The 21,547-nt window shown below is 39.7% G+C and overlaps 1 protein-coding gene across 1 annotated transcript in view; it reads right to left on the bottom strand.

Moving 5' to 3' along the window:
• The window catches only part of HACD3 (3-hydroxyacyl-CoA dehydratase 3), a 56,080-nt gene extending 35,076 nt beyond the window's left edge, over positions 1-21,004 (bottom strand). Inside the window, exons 1-2 of the mRNA XM_004453138.2 lie at positions 20,746-21,004; positions 2,422-2,464 (exon numbers count right to left, since the gene is read on the bottom strand). Coding sequence (XP_004453195.1) covers positions 2,422-2,464; positions 20,746-20,832 — 130 coding nt within the window. The 5' untranslated portion in view covers positions 20,833-21,004. The remainder of the gene's footprint in view (positions 1-2,421; positions 2,465-20,745) is intronic.
• Positions 21,005-21,547: the final 543 nt, after the last annotated feature.

Genomic DNA, 21,547 nt, shown 5'->3' with positions numbered 1-21,547 from the left:
CTCAGACAGATTTCCTTAACTGCCACTGTGAACAGTGCCTCAAACGGGAGTGCTCCTGAGTATCCACCCAGATACTACAGGCAAAGCACACAATCCCTTGAAATCAGCACCCTGTCAGTGGGCCTTACCTTGAAATATATGACAACCTATTTCCCCAGGGTAACAAGAGTTAGACTCATTTATAATTTCCCTACACATTCTTTTATTTGAGCCTATAATTAGTACTATAGCCATTAAATAATGTCTCAGAAACTTAAATCTTCAGTCTGTTCATATGCCAGTTGAGCATTGAATCTCAGAAGAGTTGAGGCCAACACACCTACTCTCCAGTTCATTGCACTTGCCTAAGACAACTAACAAAATGATGATACTGGACAAGTCCCACCCCAAAAACCAAAGAGTATCAACAACTGCAAGTAAAACAGTTCCTTCCATCTGCCCCGTAAGATCTAAGGCCCCTCTCAATCTGAGGCAGAGTGGGTATCACCACCCCAAAACCCTCAAGGTTAAGGAATGAACAAATGTAAGAATGGAATACAACCACTGACAAAGTAGATTTATTAATATTGTAATGGAAGAACATGTAACATTGTTATAAAAATAGTGGTTACCAGAGGTTCTGAGGAGAGGGAAGAATAGGTGGAACATAGGGCATTTTTAGGATATTGAAATTAAATGTAAACCACAATGCAAACTATAGACCTTGGTAGCAGCAACACTTCAATATTTATTCATCAATTGTAACAAACGTACAACACACTTGTAAGATGTTATTAATAGAGGATGTGGGAGGGGGTAGGTGGGTTATATGGGAATCTCTTATACTTTCTTTTTTTTAATTCTTTTTTTACATTATTATTCTTTTATATCCCCTTATACTTTCAATGTAACTTTTCTATAATCTAAAACCTCTAAAAATAAAGTTTATTGTATTATATTTAAAAAAGAAAAAAATGAAACCTCTGAACCTAAAACCTCACATCAGAATGAAGGGAGAAGCTGACTTCTCCTTTGGCGCATACCAAATGGAACACAGAAAGAGAAATAAAATCTTTCTCAGCTCACCCCTAAGAGAGGAGAGATGGAACTGGGAGGAAAGTCCTTTAGTGGCCATTACTCCATCCCTGTTCCTTGACAAGGCTCCTTTCTCAAAATCAAGTAGATGCCATGGACCCAGTAACTGCTGCTGGACATCCCTTCCCCTCTAACTCTCTGATTCGTCTATCGTTTGGTTCCCTCTTCCTCACCTGGCCATATGTGGCATGACCTGCCTAATATTTGGCTACAGGTGGCTATTATTTTCTAAGATGGTAAATTCCTTAAAGTAGTGTAGTTATAAGCCCCAAATGGCAAGGTACTGTTTTATCACTTTAACTTTCCTTCAAATGTGTATAATCCCCCAAAAACCTGAGCTGCTACCCCCACTACTCTCATTTTGAAAAAGAGATACAAAAGCAAGGATGTGCTTTTCATTCAAGCACATTAGGGTAGATGGAATCTCATAAGTAGAAACTTCTCAATCTCCCATAATTCAGTCACTTACTAATGACATTCCAAGAAACTAGAACAAAGAGAAACCATAGAATTTCTCCAACTCCACAAGTTGAATGAATCCAGACCTACCCTTTCAGATAGTAAATTTGCAGTAAATTTGCTGACACACTGAGGAGTAAGGAGATGGAAGCAGATTCACAGAATCAGAGAATGTCAGCAATGGCAAGGCCTTAATAAATCACCCAGAGTGTAGTGTTTCTTGTTTAAATGGGTCTACAAGTGTAAAAACAGGGAGTCACAAAGTCTAGTGAAGAATATTTCTATTTTGTGTTTTCATTACATTCTTAGAAAAAGAAAAAAGAAACATATTCTGGATCATCTAGATGACCATCTCAAGTTCTGCCACACAAATTAAGCAGTTATGTTTGCATATGTATCCACAGCTGCAATAGAGCCAAAAATCACTTAAATTGACCACATTTAATTCTTAACAATGTTTCTCAATCTTGGGGCCTTGGAACATTAAGGGTCCTAAGGATATATCCAAGTGTCCATTGGTCCTCAGGTTTGAGAAACACAGATAAAACCCAATACTCTCATTTCATAGGTCCAGATAAATCAATAACTAGTCCAAGGTAGTGGCAGAGTTGTAGTTAAAAGACAGATCTCCTGGTTTCTAGCTCAGAATTATTTTTCACTACATCTACTACTTCTCCAAGGGGAAAGCAGGGTTTTAAACAAATTCTTGACTTTCCTAATAATATATTTCAATCATACATTTCAATACAATCTTATTTACCCAAGAGTATCAAGGAAGTGAGCATCCAAAAGAAAGTGAGTAAAATAAATAGATAAAAAATAAAAGGGAACCACCACCATGTATCCTGAACTGTGTAGAGAGCTGGGAGGATTTGCTTGGATACTGACCTTTGAAATGTAGAACATTTTCTGTGATGCTGATGGCAGGATTCTGTGAAAAGAGATCAAGGATGTCAGAAGGGCATTTTAATGACGGGAAAAATGAAATTAAAACCAAGGGCTTCTTTCTTCCACCTCCCTCCCTTGGGGGTTCACCTCCTAGCCTGTGCTTCCCTCAGAGCATATATTTAGTAGGTTATTCACCTCTCTGTCTGCTGTAACCACCTGAGATGGTAGGCTCCTACAAGCAGGACCCTAAACTGTTCTGACTGTGCAGAACAATCAGGTACTCAATCAGTCCATTCTGGTAATGGTAAATGGAGCAAGGTGCTATGTGAGGCATCATGGGGGAATATATAGATCTCTAAGACTCTGTCCCTGAGCTCCAGAAGCAGAGAAACTAATAAAACAAATAAATCATTTCCTAAGAGAGGATAAGTTCAAAACCCAAAAAGCAGCAAAAAGCAGTAAGTATTATAGATGTTAAAAAGAAAGTAAAAACAATGGGTATAGAATGGTTGGAAAAAGCTTCACCAAAGAGGCAAGACCTGTAGTGCAGTATGAAGGATAAATTCCAACAGGTAGAAGGAAGGGCTGAGGATGATATGTGGTTGGATGAAAATGACCCATGCTATGCTTATAGTTCTAACCTGGCCCCAGGCTCCATACTCTCTCAACCTGGAAATAAACCAAAACTAGAAAAGACCAAAATTATCCAAATCGCTCCTTTATTCCTAAAAGTTGTCTCATGCCTTTAGCAACACATCCTAAAATGAAAATACTTACTTCTTACACCTAGCCCCCAGTTCAAAGTTACCTAATCTAGAGACAGCATGTTCCCAGCGTCCTAACAAGCTCATGTATTTTTCTCATGTAGACTTTGCTTTCTGTGCTCCAGCACACATCAAAGGAAACCAATAAGATGCAGAGAAGACTGGAAAGGGGGTATTCAAAGGGGGCAGTGGGAGACTAGATGCTCTATTTAAGAGAGTTAGGAAAAATGGGAGAATGTAGCCTCAGTGGCAGAAGAATTAGAGCCAAGATTTATGTTAAGAACCTCCCCAGATATGAGTATGGACTTGAACTAAAAATGTTCTGTGGCAGGAAGAGGGAGTTAGGGAACTTCTCCAAAAAGGGCTATGTTACTAGGGGATGTTGATGCTCATTGGTCAGGAAAACAGGGTTTTCTGCTTGTGCATGTATATGTGTGTGTTAGCATAAACACAACATAACATTTCCCATTTTAACCACCTTCAAGTGGTGGTGTTAGTTACAGTCCCAATGTTGTGCTACCATGAGCACCATTCATTACCAAAAGGTTTCTATCACCCCAAACATGAACTCTATATCCATTAAGCATTGACTCTCCATTCCCCATCCCCATCTCCACCCATGGTATCCTATAATCTACTTTCTGACTCTATGAATGTACATATTCTAGTTATTTCATTTAAGTGAGATCAAACGGTATTTGTCCTCTTGTATCTGGCTTATTTTACTCAACATGGTATCCTCAAGTACATCCATGTTGTAGCATGTAACAGAACTCCATCCCGTTATATGGATGAATAATATTATATCTTATGTATATACCACATTTTGTTTATTCATTATCTGTTGATGGTCACCTGGGTTGCTCCCACCTTTTAGCTATTGTGAATAATGCTGCAATGAATACTGGTATACAAATATCTGTTCAAGTTACTGATTTCAATTCTTTGGGGTATATAGCCAGAAGTGGTATTGCCAAGTCATACAGTTATTTTATGCTTAACTTTCTGAGAAACAACTGAAATGTTTTCTAAAATGGCTGCACTTTTTTACACCCCCAGCAGCAATGCATGAAGGTTCCATTTCTCCGTATCCTCCTCAACACTTGTTATTTTCAGCTTTTTAAGTAACATCCATTCTTGTGGATGTGAAGTTGTTGTTTGTTTTTGTTTTCATTGTGGTTTTGATTTGCATTTCTCTAACGGCCAATGATGTCGAGCATATTTTCATGTACTTATTGCACATTTGTATAACTTCTCTGGAGAAATTTCTACTCAAGTCCTCTGTTCATTTTATAATTATCTTTTTGCTTTTGAGTAGTAGGAGTTCTTTATATATTCCAGATATTAAACCTTTATTGGATATGTGGTTTCCAAATATTTTTTCCCATTGTGTAGGTTTTACTTTCATGATAAAGTCCTTTGGTGTATGAGAATTTTTAATTTTTATGAGGTTCCATTTATTTTGTTGTTTGTTCTCTGGTTGTTAAGTCTAAGAAACCACTGCCTAACACAAGGTCTTGAGGATGCTTCTCTATACTTTTTTCCAGGAATATGATAGTTCTGACTCTTATAATTAGGTCTTTGATACCATTCTGAGTTGACTTTTTTAAAAGCAGATTTGAGATATATTCACATACCAGACAATCCATTCAAAGTCTACAATCAATGGCTTTTAGTATAATCACAGTGTTGTGCATTCATCACCACAAAACAATTTAGAATAACTTCATTACTCCAAAAAGAAAAACTCCACAACCTTTAGCCATCACCATTCCATCCCTCTATCCTTCCCCAGCACAACAGAACCACTAATTTAATTCCATCTTTATAAATTTATTTATATTTTCATTTTATATAAATGGAATCATACAATATGTAGTACTTTCTGTCTGGTTGCTTTTACTTAGCATAATAGGGTCAGGTTTTTTGTCTAGTATTAATATCTTGTAACATTAACATACATTTGTTCAGTTTTAAAGAAAAACAGTCTTATATATGCAATATTACCCATATTCATATTTCACATGAGATTTCACTATGCCATATAGTCCCATGTTACATTTTTAAGCATTCCTTCTAGTAATATACATGACCTTACACTTTCCCTTTCAATCACTGTCAATACCCACATAAAATACTTCGTTACAAACACAATGATGTGCTTTCACCTTTTCTATTCTTTGCCAGAGATTAACAAACAACCTTTTTACCAATTCTGCACAGATTAACTCTTAGCTTTCCATTCTCTAACCTCATTCTATTTTCTGGTGACTCATAGTCTAGTTATTAACTCCATGAATTTACACAATGTATTTAGTTCATAATAGCACAATCATACAGTATTTGTCCTTTTTTGTCTGGCTTACTTCACTCAGCATAATATTCTCCAGGTTCATCCATGTTGTCATATTCTTCATGCCTTCATTTCTTCTTACAGATGCATAATACTCAACCGTGTATATACTCCACGGTTTATCCATTCATCAACTGATAGACACTGGGTTGCTATCGTTAATAACTCCACTATGAACATCAGTGTGCAGACATCTATTCATGTCACTGCTCTCAGTTCTTCTAGGTATATATCTAGTATTATTGTTGCCAGATCTGTGGTAAATCTATATTCAACTTCTTTAGGAACTGCCAAACAGTCCTCCACAGTGGCTATACCATCCTGCATTCCAACCAACAGTGAATAAGTGTTCCTATCTATCCACATCCTCTCCAACACTTGTAGTTGTCTGTGTTTTTAATAGTGGCCATGCTAACAGGTATGAAATGATATCCCACTGAAGCCCTGATTTGCATTTCCCTAATCACTGAGAATGTTGAACATTTTTCATGCGTTTTTTTTGCCAAAGGTATTTCTTCTTTGTATGAATGTCTATGCGAGTCTTTTGCCCATTTTTAAATTGAGTCATTTGTCTTTTTATTGAGTTGTAGCAACTTTTTATTTTTATTTATTTTTTTTTAAGGTACATAGATTACAAAAAAATGTTACATTAAAAAATAGAAGAGGTCCCCATATACCCCACACCTCCACTCCTCCCACATCAACAACCTCTTTCAGCATCATGGCACATTCATTGCATTTGGTGAATACATTTTAGAGCACTGCTACACCCCATGGATTATAGTTTACATTGTATTTTATACTTTCCTCCAGTCCATTCAGTGAGTTATTTTTTTATTGTCTTTTTTTAAAAGGATACATAGATCACAAAAAAATGTTACATTAAAAAAAGCATCTCAGGCAGCGGACTTGGCCCAGTGGTTAGGGCGTCCGTCTACCACATGGGAGGTCCACGGTTCAAACCCCGGGCCTCCTTGACCCATGTGGAGCTGGCCCATGCGCAGTGCTGGTGCATGCAAGGAGTGCCCTGACACGCAGGGGTGTCCCCCACGTAGGGGAGCCCCACATGCAAGGAGTGTGCCCCGTAAGGAGAGCCACCCAGCGCGAAAGAAAGTGCAGCCTGTCCAGGAATGGCACTGCACACACGGAGAGCTGACACAACAAGATGACGCAACAAAAAGAAACACAGATTCCTGTGCCGCTGACAACAACAGAAGCAGACAAAGAAGACACAGCAAACAGACACAGAGGACAACCAGGGTGGAGGGGAAGGGGAGAGAAATAAATATTTTTTTTAAAAAAACATCTTTTTATATATCATGGACATTAAACATTTATAGGATATATGATTTCCAAATACTTGCTTCCATTGAGTCAGCTGGTTTTCTCAAGAAAGGATGCTGGATTTTGTCAAATGCCTTTTCTGTGTGAATTGAGATGATTATGTGGTTTCCTTCAATTCGTTAAAGTGGTGCATTACATTAATTGATTTTCTTATGTTGAACCACCCTTGTTACCAGATATAAATCCCACTTGCTCATGCTGTATAAATCTTCTGATATGCTGTTGGACTCTGTTCGAAGGTATTTTGTTGAGAATTTTTGTATCTATGTTCATTAGAGAGATTGCTCTGTAATTTTCTTTTCTTTTAGTATCTTTATCTAGCTTTAGGATAATGTTGGCTTCATAAAATACTTTGGGTAATTTTCCCTCCTCTTCAATTTTTTGGAAGAATTTAAACAGGACTGGTGTTAATTCTTGTCAAAACACATAGAAGAATTCACCCATGAAGCCATCTGGTCCTGGACTTTTCTTTGCTGGGAAAATTTTGATGACTGACTTAATCTCTTTAAATTTGATTGGTTTGTTGAGTTATTGTAATTTTTAGAGTCAATGCAAGTTGTTTGTGTTTTTAGGAATTTGTCCATTTAATCCACATTGTCTGGTTTGTTGGCATACAGCTTCTCATAATAGCCTTTTATGATACTTTTTATTTCTTTGCAGTCAGTCGTAACTACCCTCCCCTTCATTTCTGATTTCATTTATTCATCTCTTGTCTCTTTTCTTCTTTGTTAGTCTATCTAAGGGTTTGTCTATTTTATTGATCTCAAAGAACCAGCTTTTGGTTTTGTTGATTTTCTCTATTGTTTTTTGTTGTTGTTCTCACTATCATTTATTTCTGCTCTATTTATTATATCTTCCTCCTGCTTGCTTTGGGATTGTTTTGCTGCATTTTTTCTGGTTTCTCCACTTGTTCAGTTAGATATTTGTTTTGAGCTCATTCTTCTCTTTTAATATAGGCATTTAGGGCTATGAATTTCCCTCTCAGCACTGCCTTCACTGTATGCCATAAATTTTGATAAGCTGTATTCTTGTTTTTTTGGGTTTTTTGTTGTTGTTGTTGTTGCATCATCTTGTTGTGTCAGCTCTCCGTGTGTGCGGCGCCATTCCTGGGCAGGCTGCACTTTCTTTCGCGCTGGGCGGCTCTCCTTATGTGGCGCACTCCTTGCACGTGGGGCTCCCCTACGCAGGGGACACCCCTGCGTGGCAGGGCACTCCTTGTGCACATCAGCACTGTGCATAGGCCAACTCCACATGGGTCAAGGAGGCCCATGGTTTGAACCGTGGACCTCCCATGTGGTAGACGGACGCCCTAACCACTGGGCCAAGTCTTCTTCCCATATTTTTGTTTTCATTCATCTCATATATTTACTAATTTCTCTTACAGTTTCTTCTTTGACCCACTAATTGTTTAAGAGTGTGTTGTTCAGCCTCCACACACTTGCTAATTTTTCCCTTTTCTGTGGGAAACAAAGGGATGTTGTTTCCATGGAAGCAAGTTACTTCCTTGACCACTGAGTCAAGCTGTCCCTTATGATTATCAGTGCGGATCACAATCATGGCTGGGAAAGTACACCTACAGGCAGAACAATAACATATAGAACAGAATGACCTGAGTAACAAGATTTATGAGTATAGTTACTGATTTTTATAATAATAGTTCCAGTAAAGTTTGTTGGCGTTCATCAATCATTAGTTAATATAGAATGAGGTAAGGGTAATAGGTAACTTGATTTGCTGATGAATGTCACGTAAGTTAGGGGTTATACACTAGCCCCTCGACTCAATAAAGTTGTCTGATGAGCTTGAGAAATCAATGCTCTCAGATACCCTGAACCCAATCTTTCTTTGTCTTTCATTCCCGATACCCTCGGGTCACCGACTCCGTCACTTTTCCACTCTTATTGATTTCAGTTTCCTTCCATTATGATCAGAGAAAGTGCTTGTATAATTTCAATCTTTTTATATTGACAGGCATTGCAACCTAACATGTGGTCTATCCTGGAGAAAGATCCATGAACACTTGAGAAGAATGTATAACCCACTGATTTGGGATGCAATAGTCTGTATATATCTGTGGGGTCTAGCTTGTTTATCATATTGTTCAAGTTCTCTGTTTCCCTGTTCATCTAATTGTTCTATATAATGCTTTGAGTGGTGTGTTGAAGTCTCCAAATCTTATTGTAGAGGTACTTATTAGTCCCTTCAGTTTTGCCAGAGTTTGCCTCATATATTTTGGGGCACTCTGGTTAGATCAAAGTTATTTATGACTTATTTCTTCCTGGTGAACTGTCCCCTTTATTAACATATAATGGCCTTCTGTACCTCTTATAAGTTTTTTGCATTTAAAGTCTGTTTTGTCCATTATAAGTATAGCTACCCCTGCTCTGTTTTGGGTACTATTTGCACAGAGTATCTTTCTCCAACCTTTCACTTTCGGCCGGTTTATATTCCTGGATACAAGATGAGTCTCTTGTAGGCAGTATATGAATGGCTCATGTCTTTTAATCCATTCTGTCAGCTAATATCTTCATTGGGGAGTTTAATCCATTCAAATTTGATGATATTACTGTAAATGAATTATTTCTTTCCACCTTTTTATTCTTTGGCTCTCACATGTCATATCTTATTTTCATCTTTTTACTCTTTTGGTTATCCTTTTTTCTAATCTTGTCTTCTACACTCCCCTCCAAGCCTCTCTCTTCTTTTTCTTTTGGGCTGTAAGGCTCCCTTTTAATACTTTCTGCAAAGGTGGATTCTGTTTTGCAAACTCTCTTAGTTTCTGGTTTTTTGTTAATATTTTAACATTACCTTCATATTTGAAGGATAATTTTTCCAGAAAAAGAATTTAAGCCTGGCAATTTTTCTCTTTCGGTATCCTAATTATATCATACCACTATCTTCTCGCCTCCATGGTTTCTGCTGAGAAATCTTCACTAATTCTTACTGGCATCTCTTGTATGTGATGGTTTGCTTCTCCCTTGCTGCTCCCAGAATTTTCTCTTTATCTTTGATGTTCAGAATTGACATTCTGAATAGTATGTGTCTTGGAGTAGGTCTATTCAGATTTATTCTGATTGAGTATGCTGTGCTTCTTGGACATGTAAATTCATTCCTTGCATGAGCGTTAGGAAATGCTCAGCTATTATTTCTTCAAATACTCTTTCTGCCCCTTTTCCCTTCTCTTCTCCTTCTGGAACTCCCATGACATGCATGTTGCTGCGCTTTGTGCTACCACTCAAATCCTGAGACCCTGTTCAATTTTTTCCATTCTTTTCTGTTATTCTCTCTCATCAATTTCAGCTATTCTGTCTTCTGCATCACTTATTCTTTCTTCTATCATTTCAAATTGCTGTTGTATGCCTCTAATGTGTTTTTTATCTCACCTATTGTGTCTTTCATTCCCATAAACTCTGTTATTTTTCAATTCAGGTTTTCAAGTTCTTTGTGCTCGTCCAGTATCATCTTGATGTCCTTTATCTTTTTAGACATATTGTCTTTCAAATCATTGCTTTGATCTAGGAGATTTGTATGAACCTCACTGATTAGTTGTCTCAAATCCTGTGTATCATTTGAGGCTTTGATATATTTCTTTGTTTGGACCGTTTCTTCCATTTTCTTAGTATGGCTTGTAATTTTTTGCTGATTATGATGGTGAGTTTACTCTGATCCTCAATTTCTTTCTCTTGCCTAGGAATTTAGTGGCAGCTTGGTTCAACCTGTTCTAGGTTCTTAGGATTTTCCCTATTGGTTACTCCAATCTGGGCCACGGACCCAGTAATGGGCTGCAGACCCGCTTCGAAGATCCATGTGGAAGAAGACTGTAAAGGCTGGAAAAAGCCTCTCTTACTTATTTGCTTTTAATTTCCTCACATGTACTTCCTTCATCCACCTGAAGATGGTGCTCTTAGAGGTCCCTCTCATTTCAAACCCTTGTCAGAGTGTGCTGGCTGCAACACTGGCAACAATGTGACAGAGGATCCTGCCTCAAGGCTATTCAGAGCCTCACAATTCAAACTTTCTCAGAGGCTTTTCTCCAACCTTTGATAGGCAGCCCTCCCTTTTTCCCAAGTAGGAAACAATTCCACTCTCCTCTGCATCCTCAACCACCAGTTCAAGTTAGTAGGGAGAGTGATCGAGAGGGTAGATCTCTTCAGTCCCATACTGGCTCCCAAGGCAAACAATGGCATGGCCCTATCCAGCCTGGAACTGCTCATGGGACACAGATGATCAAATCTGTTGGCCAAAAACTGAATCAGCCTGAGGTTGCATCCCTCTCTCCATTTCCTGGGGTGGCAGATCCCTACAGACCACTCTGGGTTGTATCCAGCCTTCCCCTGGTGTCCTAAACCTTAGAACATTTTTTCTGGACGATTTCTGCCTATCCTCTAGCTATTTTTCTGGAAGAGAAATGAGTCCTGTGTCTTTCTAATCTGCCTCTTTCAGAAGTCTGAGTTAATTTTTGTATATGGTATGGGGGGGGGGGGTGTCCACCTTCATTTCTTTGCAAATGGAGGTCCAGTTTTCCCAGTACCATTTGTTGAAGAGACTATGCTTTCCCAACTTAGTGGTCTTTGCCCTGTTGTCAAAAATCAGTTGCTCATAAAGATGATGGTTAATTTCTGAGCTCTGAACTCCATTCCATTGGTCTATAGGTCTGTCTCTGTGCCAGTATACTAACTCTTCTTCCCAACTCCTCACCTCCAATATCAGAATTAAAAGTTTTCTCACTACACTGTCTTCACTTTTAATATAACATTCATCACACTGTTCTGTAATTACTGTTTATTGCTTTTCTGCCCCTCTAGACTGGCTTCCTTAATGGTAGGGACTTTGTTTATTCACCTCTGAATCCCCAATACTTCAATTTATTGAACTGAGGTTAAATAAATCCACCCCATTTTCATCATCTTTGACATAACCACAAAACTCAATGAACTATCTGCTATGCAGCTTTTCAGACAAGAGTTTCATCTCTCATTCAAATCATTAGCATTACTTTTAAGTGTGTGTGATTAGTATACGTGCAGAAAAGAGTTAACACAAGAGGCCTGAGGCCACTACCTTTAAAAGGGCCTACTTCTAAGATCTGCCCTTGGCTGGCATCTATCTAGAAACTTGGCTTTCCTCTAGTCCTTAACTATAAAGGTTGTTCACTGTGCCTCGACTGTGCCTACAGTGTGATTTATGGTGAACACCAGTTTTCTTTCTGGAGTCTGGAATTTTGGTACAGCCTTGGCAAAGGGTGCCTATGTGACCAGTCCCCAATAAAAAAAAAACATGGGTACAGAATCTTTAATGGGCTTCCCTGAACAGAGAGACATTACATATCTGTTACTGAATTTTTTCATTACAGAAGAAATGTTATGTATATTAATTAATAATTTGTATGATTATGTTATTAATTTGTTACACAGTTAGGTCCTTTTTATTCTGTTTGATTTTAATTTCAGGATTTGCTTTTTTATCCTTTTTTATGGAATTTTATTTTTGAATATGTAAAGCATTCACATTGTTCAAAGCCAAACTTTATAAATAGGTGTTCTACTCTCAAACCCACTCCTTCGACCAAATTCCCACCCACCACCCATAGGTAATCATTTTCATCAGTGTCCAGTATATCTTTCCTCTGTATGTATATATATGTGTTACAAAAATAAGCAAATGCATGTCTATATTATTTCCCCTTTTGCATAAAAGGTAACATGATACATGTTCACACGCACCTTGCTTTTTTCACCTAAATCAATCCTTATTAGTTCATACAGATCTTACTTATTTTTTTTTATAGTTGCATAATATACAAGTAGGTGAATGTACCAGTACTTTTCCTTTTTTTCAATTGAGATGAAATTCACATAACATAAAACTATCTTAAAATTAACAACTCAGTAGCATTTAGTGCATTCACGATGTTGTACAACCAGAACCCCTATTCAGTTCCAAAACATTTCATCACCTTAAAAGAGCACCCTATATGCATTAGGCGGTTACTTCCCATTCCCTACCCTAGATGACCCTGGCTATTTCTGTCTCTATAGATTTCTCTACCTTGGAAATTTCATATAAATGGAATCAAACAATATGTGACCTTTTGTGTCTGGCTTCTTTCACTTGGCATGTTTTCAAGGTTCATCTATGTTGTAGCATTTATCAGTACTTCATTCCTTTTTATAGCCAAATAATATTCCAGGTATGGATATACCACAATTTGTTTATCCATTCATCTGTTGATGGCATATCCTCTTTTAATTCCCTTTGTGGATCCAAATTCTACATATACTTAAAAAAATAGCTCAAGGCCAACAGCCTTTAGAAAGGAAGCCCTCCATATTTCATTTAACAAACCATATAAAGACCATTTGAGGAAGAACTATGAGTCTTAGTTCTTGTCCAAAAACCTCTTGTTGATATTTTCTAATAAGATCAGAAAGTGCCAGCATCAGAACTCACAAAATAGGTGTTGATGGCTTGGAAAAATATATATTCCAAAGATAATAGCAGGGAAGTAGATGAGGCTCAAGTGACTGAGTTCCCTCCTACCACCTTCCCTGGTGCCTCCTGGAGAAGATGAGCAAGACAGGGTGGTGGCACAACGGGTTGGTGCAGCGAGCTGATGAAACAAGATGACACAACAAAGAGACACAAACAGGAAACACAATGAAAGAGACAACAAAGCAAGGAGAAGAGGTGGCTCAAGTGATTGAGTGCCTCTCTCCCACATGGGCAGTCCCAGGTTTGGTTCCCAGTGCCTCCTAAAGAGAAGACAAGCAGACACAGAGCACACAGCAAACGGACACGGAGAGCAGACAGCGAGCACAAAACAATGGGGAGGGGTGTGGAATAAATAAATAAATCTTTTTTAAGAAAAGATAACAGCAAAGCATTGTTTCAGAAATGCTGCCTTACTTGTACTCTTAATGACACAGAGATTGATACTGTGGAAAAATATGCATATATTTAAAAATAACATGTTAAAAAAAAGTGATTCAAAAGTGTGGATACTGAAATGCGAAGATGTTTTAAGGAATACCTTAACCAATTTATTTTGCCTATATTTTCATATTTATGTATACAGAAGAGTAGTATGTATACATGATTTCTTAAAAACTATGTTTTGAGGAAGGACAAAAGCAGCTTCTGACACCCAAAACTGATCTAACATTCACAGGAGACGTCAATATCACTACACACTGCTCTGATGCTCAGAGCCAGGCCATTTGTTCTCCTATTGAACATACTCTCATAGCATATCAACCTCAAACAAGGTTCCTCTGAGACCACCATGATAAAATGAAACAAGGCTCCTGCATAATTTTGTCTAAGCACTTAACACTATGCCATCCACAAAACACCTAATTATAGACTTGCCCCTGCTTTCTGACAGCATCCAATCTAAAGCAAACTCCTGCTTTCTTATACCCTCCCCTCAATCACCTAACCAAAGCCCAACTCCTAGAATCTACTTTTTCTAACACCCTCCTACACAAACAGCCCATTATTCCCTATGTGGCAACAAATAATAAACTCAACTACAGACGTATTCTTTGTGGTCTTTGGCTGTAAGGCACCGATAATTTAAATAAGTCTAAAAAAGTTCTTTCAAGAAGTAAACATATATTTGAAGTAACAAGAAGGTATGTATCAGTTTAATCAGAAGCATTTTTTTCTTTGTGGTATGTTAAAAAATGATGCGTCTTACAATCAATGAAGTCTAAGATACCATGAAATTCTTCAGTCCAGACTATACTGCCTGGAGCACTACAGCTGCACAGTTAAGTGACTACTTCACATTTCTACGTGCAAATTGTTTAACAAGTGTCTCAAACTAACATAAAAGGGACACTTGATTTTGGCCCAATTCTTTTCTCCAGTTTTCCTACTACAGAAAATTTTACCATCATCTACCTTAAGTGAAAAATCTAATATTGATCTTTCCTTTTTCTCTCTCCTCGTCATGCATCCATCAAATCCTAAAGGGCCTCTCCAAATATACCTCAAATCTGTCCATGGTTCTCCATCTCCACTGTTCCCTACACCAATCCACCCTATCATTCATCCATACTACTACAAAAACCTCCTAAATGGTTTTCCAGATTTCACTTTTATCTCTCTACAATCCACAAAATGGCCAGAGTAATCTTTTTAAAACATGAATTCTATGTCAGTCCTCTGCTTAACTCTTTAATAGCTTCCTATAGCCCTGGTAACAAAGCCCTACATGACCTACATCCTCCAAACCCCTCCAATCTCTCCTTCAATTTATGCCTCACTTACTACACTCCAAACATACTAACGTATTTTCCATTCCTGAAACCCACCACACCCTTGCCATGTTTTTCTCCAGCTCTCTTATTTTGATTCTCACTTACCTCAAATATCATCCCTTTAATGATGCCCTCACTGACCACCCTATCTAAAATGGCCTTACCAGTTACTCACTATTTTATTTCCCTCGTAGTACTTATCTCAGTAACTATTTTATTAGCTGATCTATTGTCGACATGTGTGGTTCACTGAATCACTAGACCCTAACACTATGCCGGGCTATAGTGGGTACCCGATAGTTTCCAAATTATTTAATCTGTTTACTGCTTTTATACTATGGTTGTAAACTCCTTAACTTAGACTTGTTTAACTTTCATGAAATATTTCAAGCAATCAGCCAAACACCCTTGCCATATCTGTTAAGAAATAAAACAGAGATGGTTAGAGTTATACAGCTACTCAATCCCATTGCCCTCTCTCCCTAAACATATTCCATCCTTACAGGCAACCACTAATCTAGAACTGGAGTTATATCAAACTGTACCCCAAATAGTACCAAACTGTTCCCCAAATCAGGTGTACCAATTTATATCCCCACCAACTGTATTTTTAAAAAGTTCACATTCCTGAACATCCTCACCAAAAGTTGGTAATATCACTTTAACTTTCCCAACCTAATAGGTGGTAATAGCACCCTATCATTTTAATTTACATGTCCCTGATTACAATTGAGCCTAAGCATCTCAGGTTCATTGACCATTCTTATTTCCTCTTACTTTGAACTGTTTATATTCTCTATCCTTTTTCCTATGGGTTTTTTTTTTTATTTCTAGGTAGTCTTTATATATTCAAGATGCTAATCACTTATGAGTGATATGTGCTGCAAATATCTTCTCCAAGCTTGTCTTCAAATTAATCTTTCCTTAGGGACTGTGCTTCATGTGTTTTGTTTAAGACATTCTTCCTTATGCCATTATCATAGAGACAGTTTTCTATATTTTCTTTTAGTTTTGCTTTTTTCATTTAGGTTATTAACCCACCTGGAATTGACTTCTGTATGGCATAAGGCAGGGAGATCTTATTTTCTCTTTTTACCATTTGGATAGCCAATTCTCTCAATGCAATTTCCTGAATGGTTCATCCTTCCCCCATAATTTTTTAAGTTCACCTCTTTCATACACTAAGTTTTCATATATGGATAGTTCTTCTAATAGACTCTCTTCTGTCTCACTGCTTTGTGTCTAATCCTTTCATCTAACTTTTAATATAACAATAATAATCTCTTACACTTCAACAGCACACTAGAATTTACAAAACACTGTTTTGTTTTGTTTTTTAATAGTCTGGTGCAGTCACTTTTAACTTTTCTTCTTAAGGAGGGATTGAACCGGGGACCTCATACATGCAAAGCAGGCACTTAAGCACAGAGCTACACCCACTCCACTACAACATACTTTTTTTTTTTAAGATTTATTATTTATTTATTTCTCTCCCCTTCCACCACCCCTCCCGCCCCGTTGTCTGCTCTCTGTGTCCATTTGCTGTGTGTTCTTCTGTGACTGCTTCTATCCTTATCGGTAGCACCGGGAATCTGTGTTTCTTTTTGTTGCGTCATCTTGTTGTGTCAGCTCTCCGTGTGTGTGGCACCATTCCTGGGCAGGCTGAACTTTCTTTCGCGCTGGGCAGCTCTCCTTACGGGACGCACTCCTTGCATGTGGGGCTCCCCTACACAGGGGACACCCCTGCGTGGCACAGCACTCCTTACGCACATCAGCGCTGCGCATGGGCCAGCTCCACATGGGTCAAGGAGGCCCAGGGTTTGAACCGCCGACCCCCATGTGGTAGACAGACGCCCTATTCATTGGGCCAAGTCTGCTTCCCTACAACATACTTTTAAATCCATTATCCAATTCGAACCTCAAACTGGTCTTGTGAATTAGGTGTTATTTTTCACATTTATTTATATAAAGAGATTGAGGTTCATAAAGATTAAGTGAATTATCTTACAGCATGTGGAAGATTAAGGACCCAATCCCATCTCTTTAGTTAAAACTCTTTCTACCCAACCTCCTGGTAGATAAAGGCAAGAATAATATCTTTCAGGGACACGGACATGGCTCAACTGATAGAGTGTCCATCTACCATATGGAGGGTCCAGGGTTCGTTCCCCAGGGCCTCCTGACACGTGTGGTAAACTGGCCTATATGTAGTGCTGCCATGCTCAAGGAGTGCCATGCCACACGGGGCACCCCCATGTAAAGGTGACCCACACACAAGGAGTGCATCCTGCAAGGAAAGTCACCCTGTGTGAAAGAAGCACAGCCTGCCCAGGAGTGGCGCCGCACACACGGAGAGATGATGCAGCAAAATGATGCAACAAAAAAGAGACACAGTTTCCCAGTGCCGCCCGATAATGCAAGCAGATGCAGAAGAACACACAGCGAATGGACACAGAGAACACACAACAGGGGGAAGGGGAGAGAAATAAATAAATCTTAAAAAAAAAAAAAAAAAAGAATATCCTTCAAACAACTCCCAAACAGAACTATGCACTTCATTTACATACAATTCAAACAAAAACCTTGCTAAGCAAATACATGCTTTAATAACTTTGGTTGTTAGCACAAACCTGTTCAACATGTTTATCCTGAAAGTAACCTTTTTCTCCATTTCCATCTCAGTATACCTGAGATGCTTATCCTACCATTTCTGAACAGCTTTACTAACTTGTTACTGTTGAAGATTATACTGATAATTCTAAGTCATTCTCCATTTTATTTTTCTGCTTAACTCCAAGCTCTACAGGACTACACCTACTACACACTTCTCAAACTACAGCATACAGAGCCTAGATTCTGTGCAGGGAGGGTACCAAACAATGTCAACAAGATAGGGAAGAAAAGATATTAAGTAATGGCAAGATAAGTAATTAAAAACTCAGAACTAAGAAAAAAATAGACATGTGACAACTGGACAGTTTCCTCGTCTCAGGAAGGCATAGCTGATGCCCTCAAACTGCAACTCACCCATAAACTAGAGGACACTATTGAAAGCAGGGGGAGTTAAAGAGCTGTCCAACAACTCCGCGACTAACTCAAAGTCAGAATAGAGTAGGTACTCTGTAAATGTTTATTGAATAAACGAATTGCTTCATCCTGAAAGGCCATGCATAGAGCAACTGACTGAGAAGGAAGGGGGAAAAAAAAAAAAAAAAAAAGAAGCAGCCCCTGACCTTCAGAACTTGGCCTGGCACTCACAGACAGGCCATCTACTTCTCCTGAACATAAACAATCTGACAGAACACCAACCTTGGACAAGATTGATAAAATGAAACAAAGCAAGGTCATTTCGTGTAAGTACAGAGGAAAACAGGGTCACTGTGCCACCGACCCATCCTCCTCTGGCCAAAATGAGTGACTGTTACTTCTCTACCAATTACAGCTTTATCCCTTGTGCTTATCTCCCCTCTCTCTATATAAGATTAACTGAGTTACCCAATCATGGAATTGCCCCCATTTTCTGAGAGCATCCAATCTACAGTAACCCCCACATATCCCCAGCCTACTTAGACACCTCCCCCCCAACAATACCCAACCAAAAATGAAATCCTTCCTTCTGGATCATACACCCTTGGAAAGCCAAGTCTGTGTGACTCATTTGGTAATTTTGTACCATTTTACCCAAGATGGAGGATTTCTTTTATGAATGATATTAATAAATTGCTCCTAAATTAACAATAGCTGAAATGAAATAGACACCTCAGAATAAAAGATGTAAAACCCCAGAAACAAAAACAAGAACTCAAGAGAAAAAACATCTCTCCCACAGACTTAATTTTTCCCAAAAGAGTATGGCGGGCAGCAGGGGCAAGAGGTAGCAGAGAGAGGATTTCTCTCTCCAAAAGAAAATTCCATTTTTTTCCTTTATATTTCTAAATATAACAAATATAATTATTTGTGAGCAAATTAAGGAAAGCACATGCTTAAGTAAGAGGTTCAGATCTCTAAAGTAAAAAATTTAGTACGGTGCATTTTTCATTTGTCCAAGTAATTTTCACTCCTTCCCACCACTAATGGATGCCCCCTTAAAAGCATCTTTCATGCTGTGACTTCAAAAACGTTCCATAATATTACATCCTAATTTATGACAGAAATCGAGAGGGTACAACCTGGGTTTTTCTAGATTGATCTACATAATGCTTAGCTAAATACTTTAAAAGATTTGTCCTAACACATGATCTGAATTTTTTTTTTTCAGTGATTGCTGAAAGAAGCCCCTTAGATGGGGACTTTGATCCTCAACCACAGAAGAGTTTGTCTTCTTCCTTGTTTATAAAGGACGCTGTGGCAGGGCAGAGGGAGACAGCACAAAACATTTATTCAACCTCTGACGCAAAAGTATAATTCATTCATTCAATTTAACACATTAAATGATAAACCACGCAACACCATAGCTTACTTAAAGGTATTCTGGGTAGGACTGTCTTTATCTTTCAGGTTTACATTCCAGAAGGAAAGATTAAATTCAACAAATTCAGGTCAACATTCGGAGAGCACCTACACGTTTCAAGGCAGTAAGACATAAGGGTAACAAATTCAAAGATAAATGCATGACTGGAAGACAGAGAGCTAACTGTAGTGAAGGAAGCCATAAAGTGTCATAGATACCCAGGAGAAGTGGGGAGTAAGGGTGACAGTATAAAAAACATTCCGACTGAAAACTCCAGTTCTTCAAAGACCAGAATCACAGATGGTTTGGACAGAGACACCTGGCTGCACAGGTCCTGGGGTCTCCAATGTTTAGGTGGCCTCCACTTGATCATATAGAGGGCCAATGGGATTAAACAGAAATGTTTAGTGTAATTGAAAATAATTCTTAAATTCCTTATGCAACTCAGCAAACCTGACCTTAAACAGCTTTCAAAATGGAGGTTGTTGATGTAGGAGGAGTGAGGCGAGGGGGCTGGGGGGTATAAGGGGACCTCATATTTTTTTAATGTAACATTTTTTTAAAAATAAAGAAGAAAAAAAATGGAGGGGAAATCACTTCCTGGGGGTTTTCTGAATTCTTTAATTAGTAAGAATGATTTCCATCATTGGACGGTTGGGAGGTGGGCTCGGTCCCTCAGGGTCGGCGGCGAGCCTCGTGAACGTCCATGGGGCCTGCTGGACCTCTCAGGCCAGCGTGGGACGTCCAGCCGCGGCCCGGCAGGCCACTGCCACCCTACAGCCCAGACCCGACGACCATTAAGGGCCTCGGCCAACCCAAACCCCGACGGCCAGACCTCCAGGGCCAGGCTTTGGCTCCAGGCCTCGGGCAGCAAACAAAGAGGAAGCTCAGGCCAGCCGCGCAGCCCCAGGCTGGCCTCGCGGGTCACTCGCAGGAGCCTGCAGCGCCGCGGGCCCGGGCCCGGCGGGGGTGCCTCGACGAGGGCCGGCCCCTACCGGAGTCTGGACGCCGCGTGGGCACCGCGTCCCGGACTTCGCTGGCGCACTGTGGGCTGACCAGCGCGCACACGGACAAAGGGGACGGGGGTCCCAGGCGGTGCTCGGAAGCCGTGAAACTGCTAGTTCTGCGCCGCCCCGACCCGGCCTTCACCTGAACATCACTCAGCTCCACGCGCAGATACAGCTCGCGGTGTCGCTGAGCCCAGTACACGTGCGGCGTCAGCACCTGGTTCTCCATGACCACAGTGCCCAGGGCGCGGAGAGGCTCGGCTCGCTGCGCGTCGCTGCCTCAGACAGTGCGCGGCGGGAGGGCCGGTAAAACGCAGGCCGCAAAACCAGCGATCCCCAGAGCCTGCAGCCCCGCAGCCCCGCAGACGCCCCACGCTCGCGGCCGCGCCTGCGCAATAAGGGAGGAGGGGCGCCCAGACGCTGCTGACGCCAGAGCGCGCTGCCGCCACCTTGGGAACTGCTGACGCGGGAATCAGCAGGTGGCCCCATTTCGCCGCCTCTTCAGGGTCGTGCTTAAAAATAAAATAAGAAAGAGTGCCATAAAGGACCCATGATCAGGGTGGAAAAGGGCTTGGGACTGGTGTGTCTGGAAGGCTCTCCCGTTCTATCACTCTTTAATTCAACATCTAGTGAGTGCCTGCTACTGTTAAGCGCTGGGCAAGAAGACCTTGCAGTGTGGAGGAATTGGTGGTAGGCAAACCAGGGAGTGGCTGATGCAGATTGCCTTAGGTTCCCAGTTGTTAAAACAAATAGATACAATGGGGTGACTTAAACAACCGGGATTTATTGGTGCGTGGTGTTTTGTGTTTTTTTTTAAGGGATTTTTAAAATTTATTTTTTAAAGGTACATAGATCATACAAAATGTTACATTCAAAAATATAAAAGGATCCCATATACCTCCCTCCCCCCCCTTAAACAACAGGGATTTATTGGTGCATGGTGT

Source organism: Dasypus novemcinctus, chromosome 3 (genome assembly GCF_030445035.2).
Source record: "Dasypus novemcinctus isolate mDasNov1 chromosome 3, mDasNov1.1.hap2, whole genome shotgun sequence".
Lineage (NCBI taxonomy): Eukaryota > Metazoa > Chordata > Mammalia > Cingulata > Dasypodidae > Dasypus > Dasypus novemcinctus.
The sequence above is the reverse complement of the archived record's forward strand: the minus strand, read 5'-3'. Positions and strand labels throughout refer to the sequence as shown.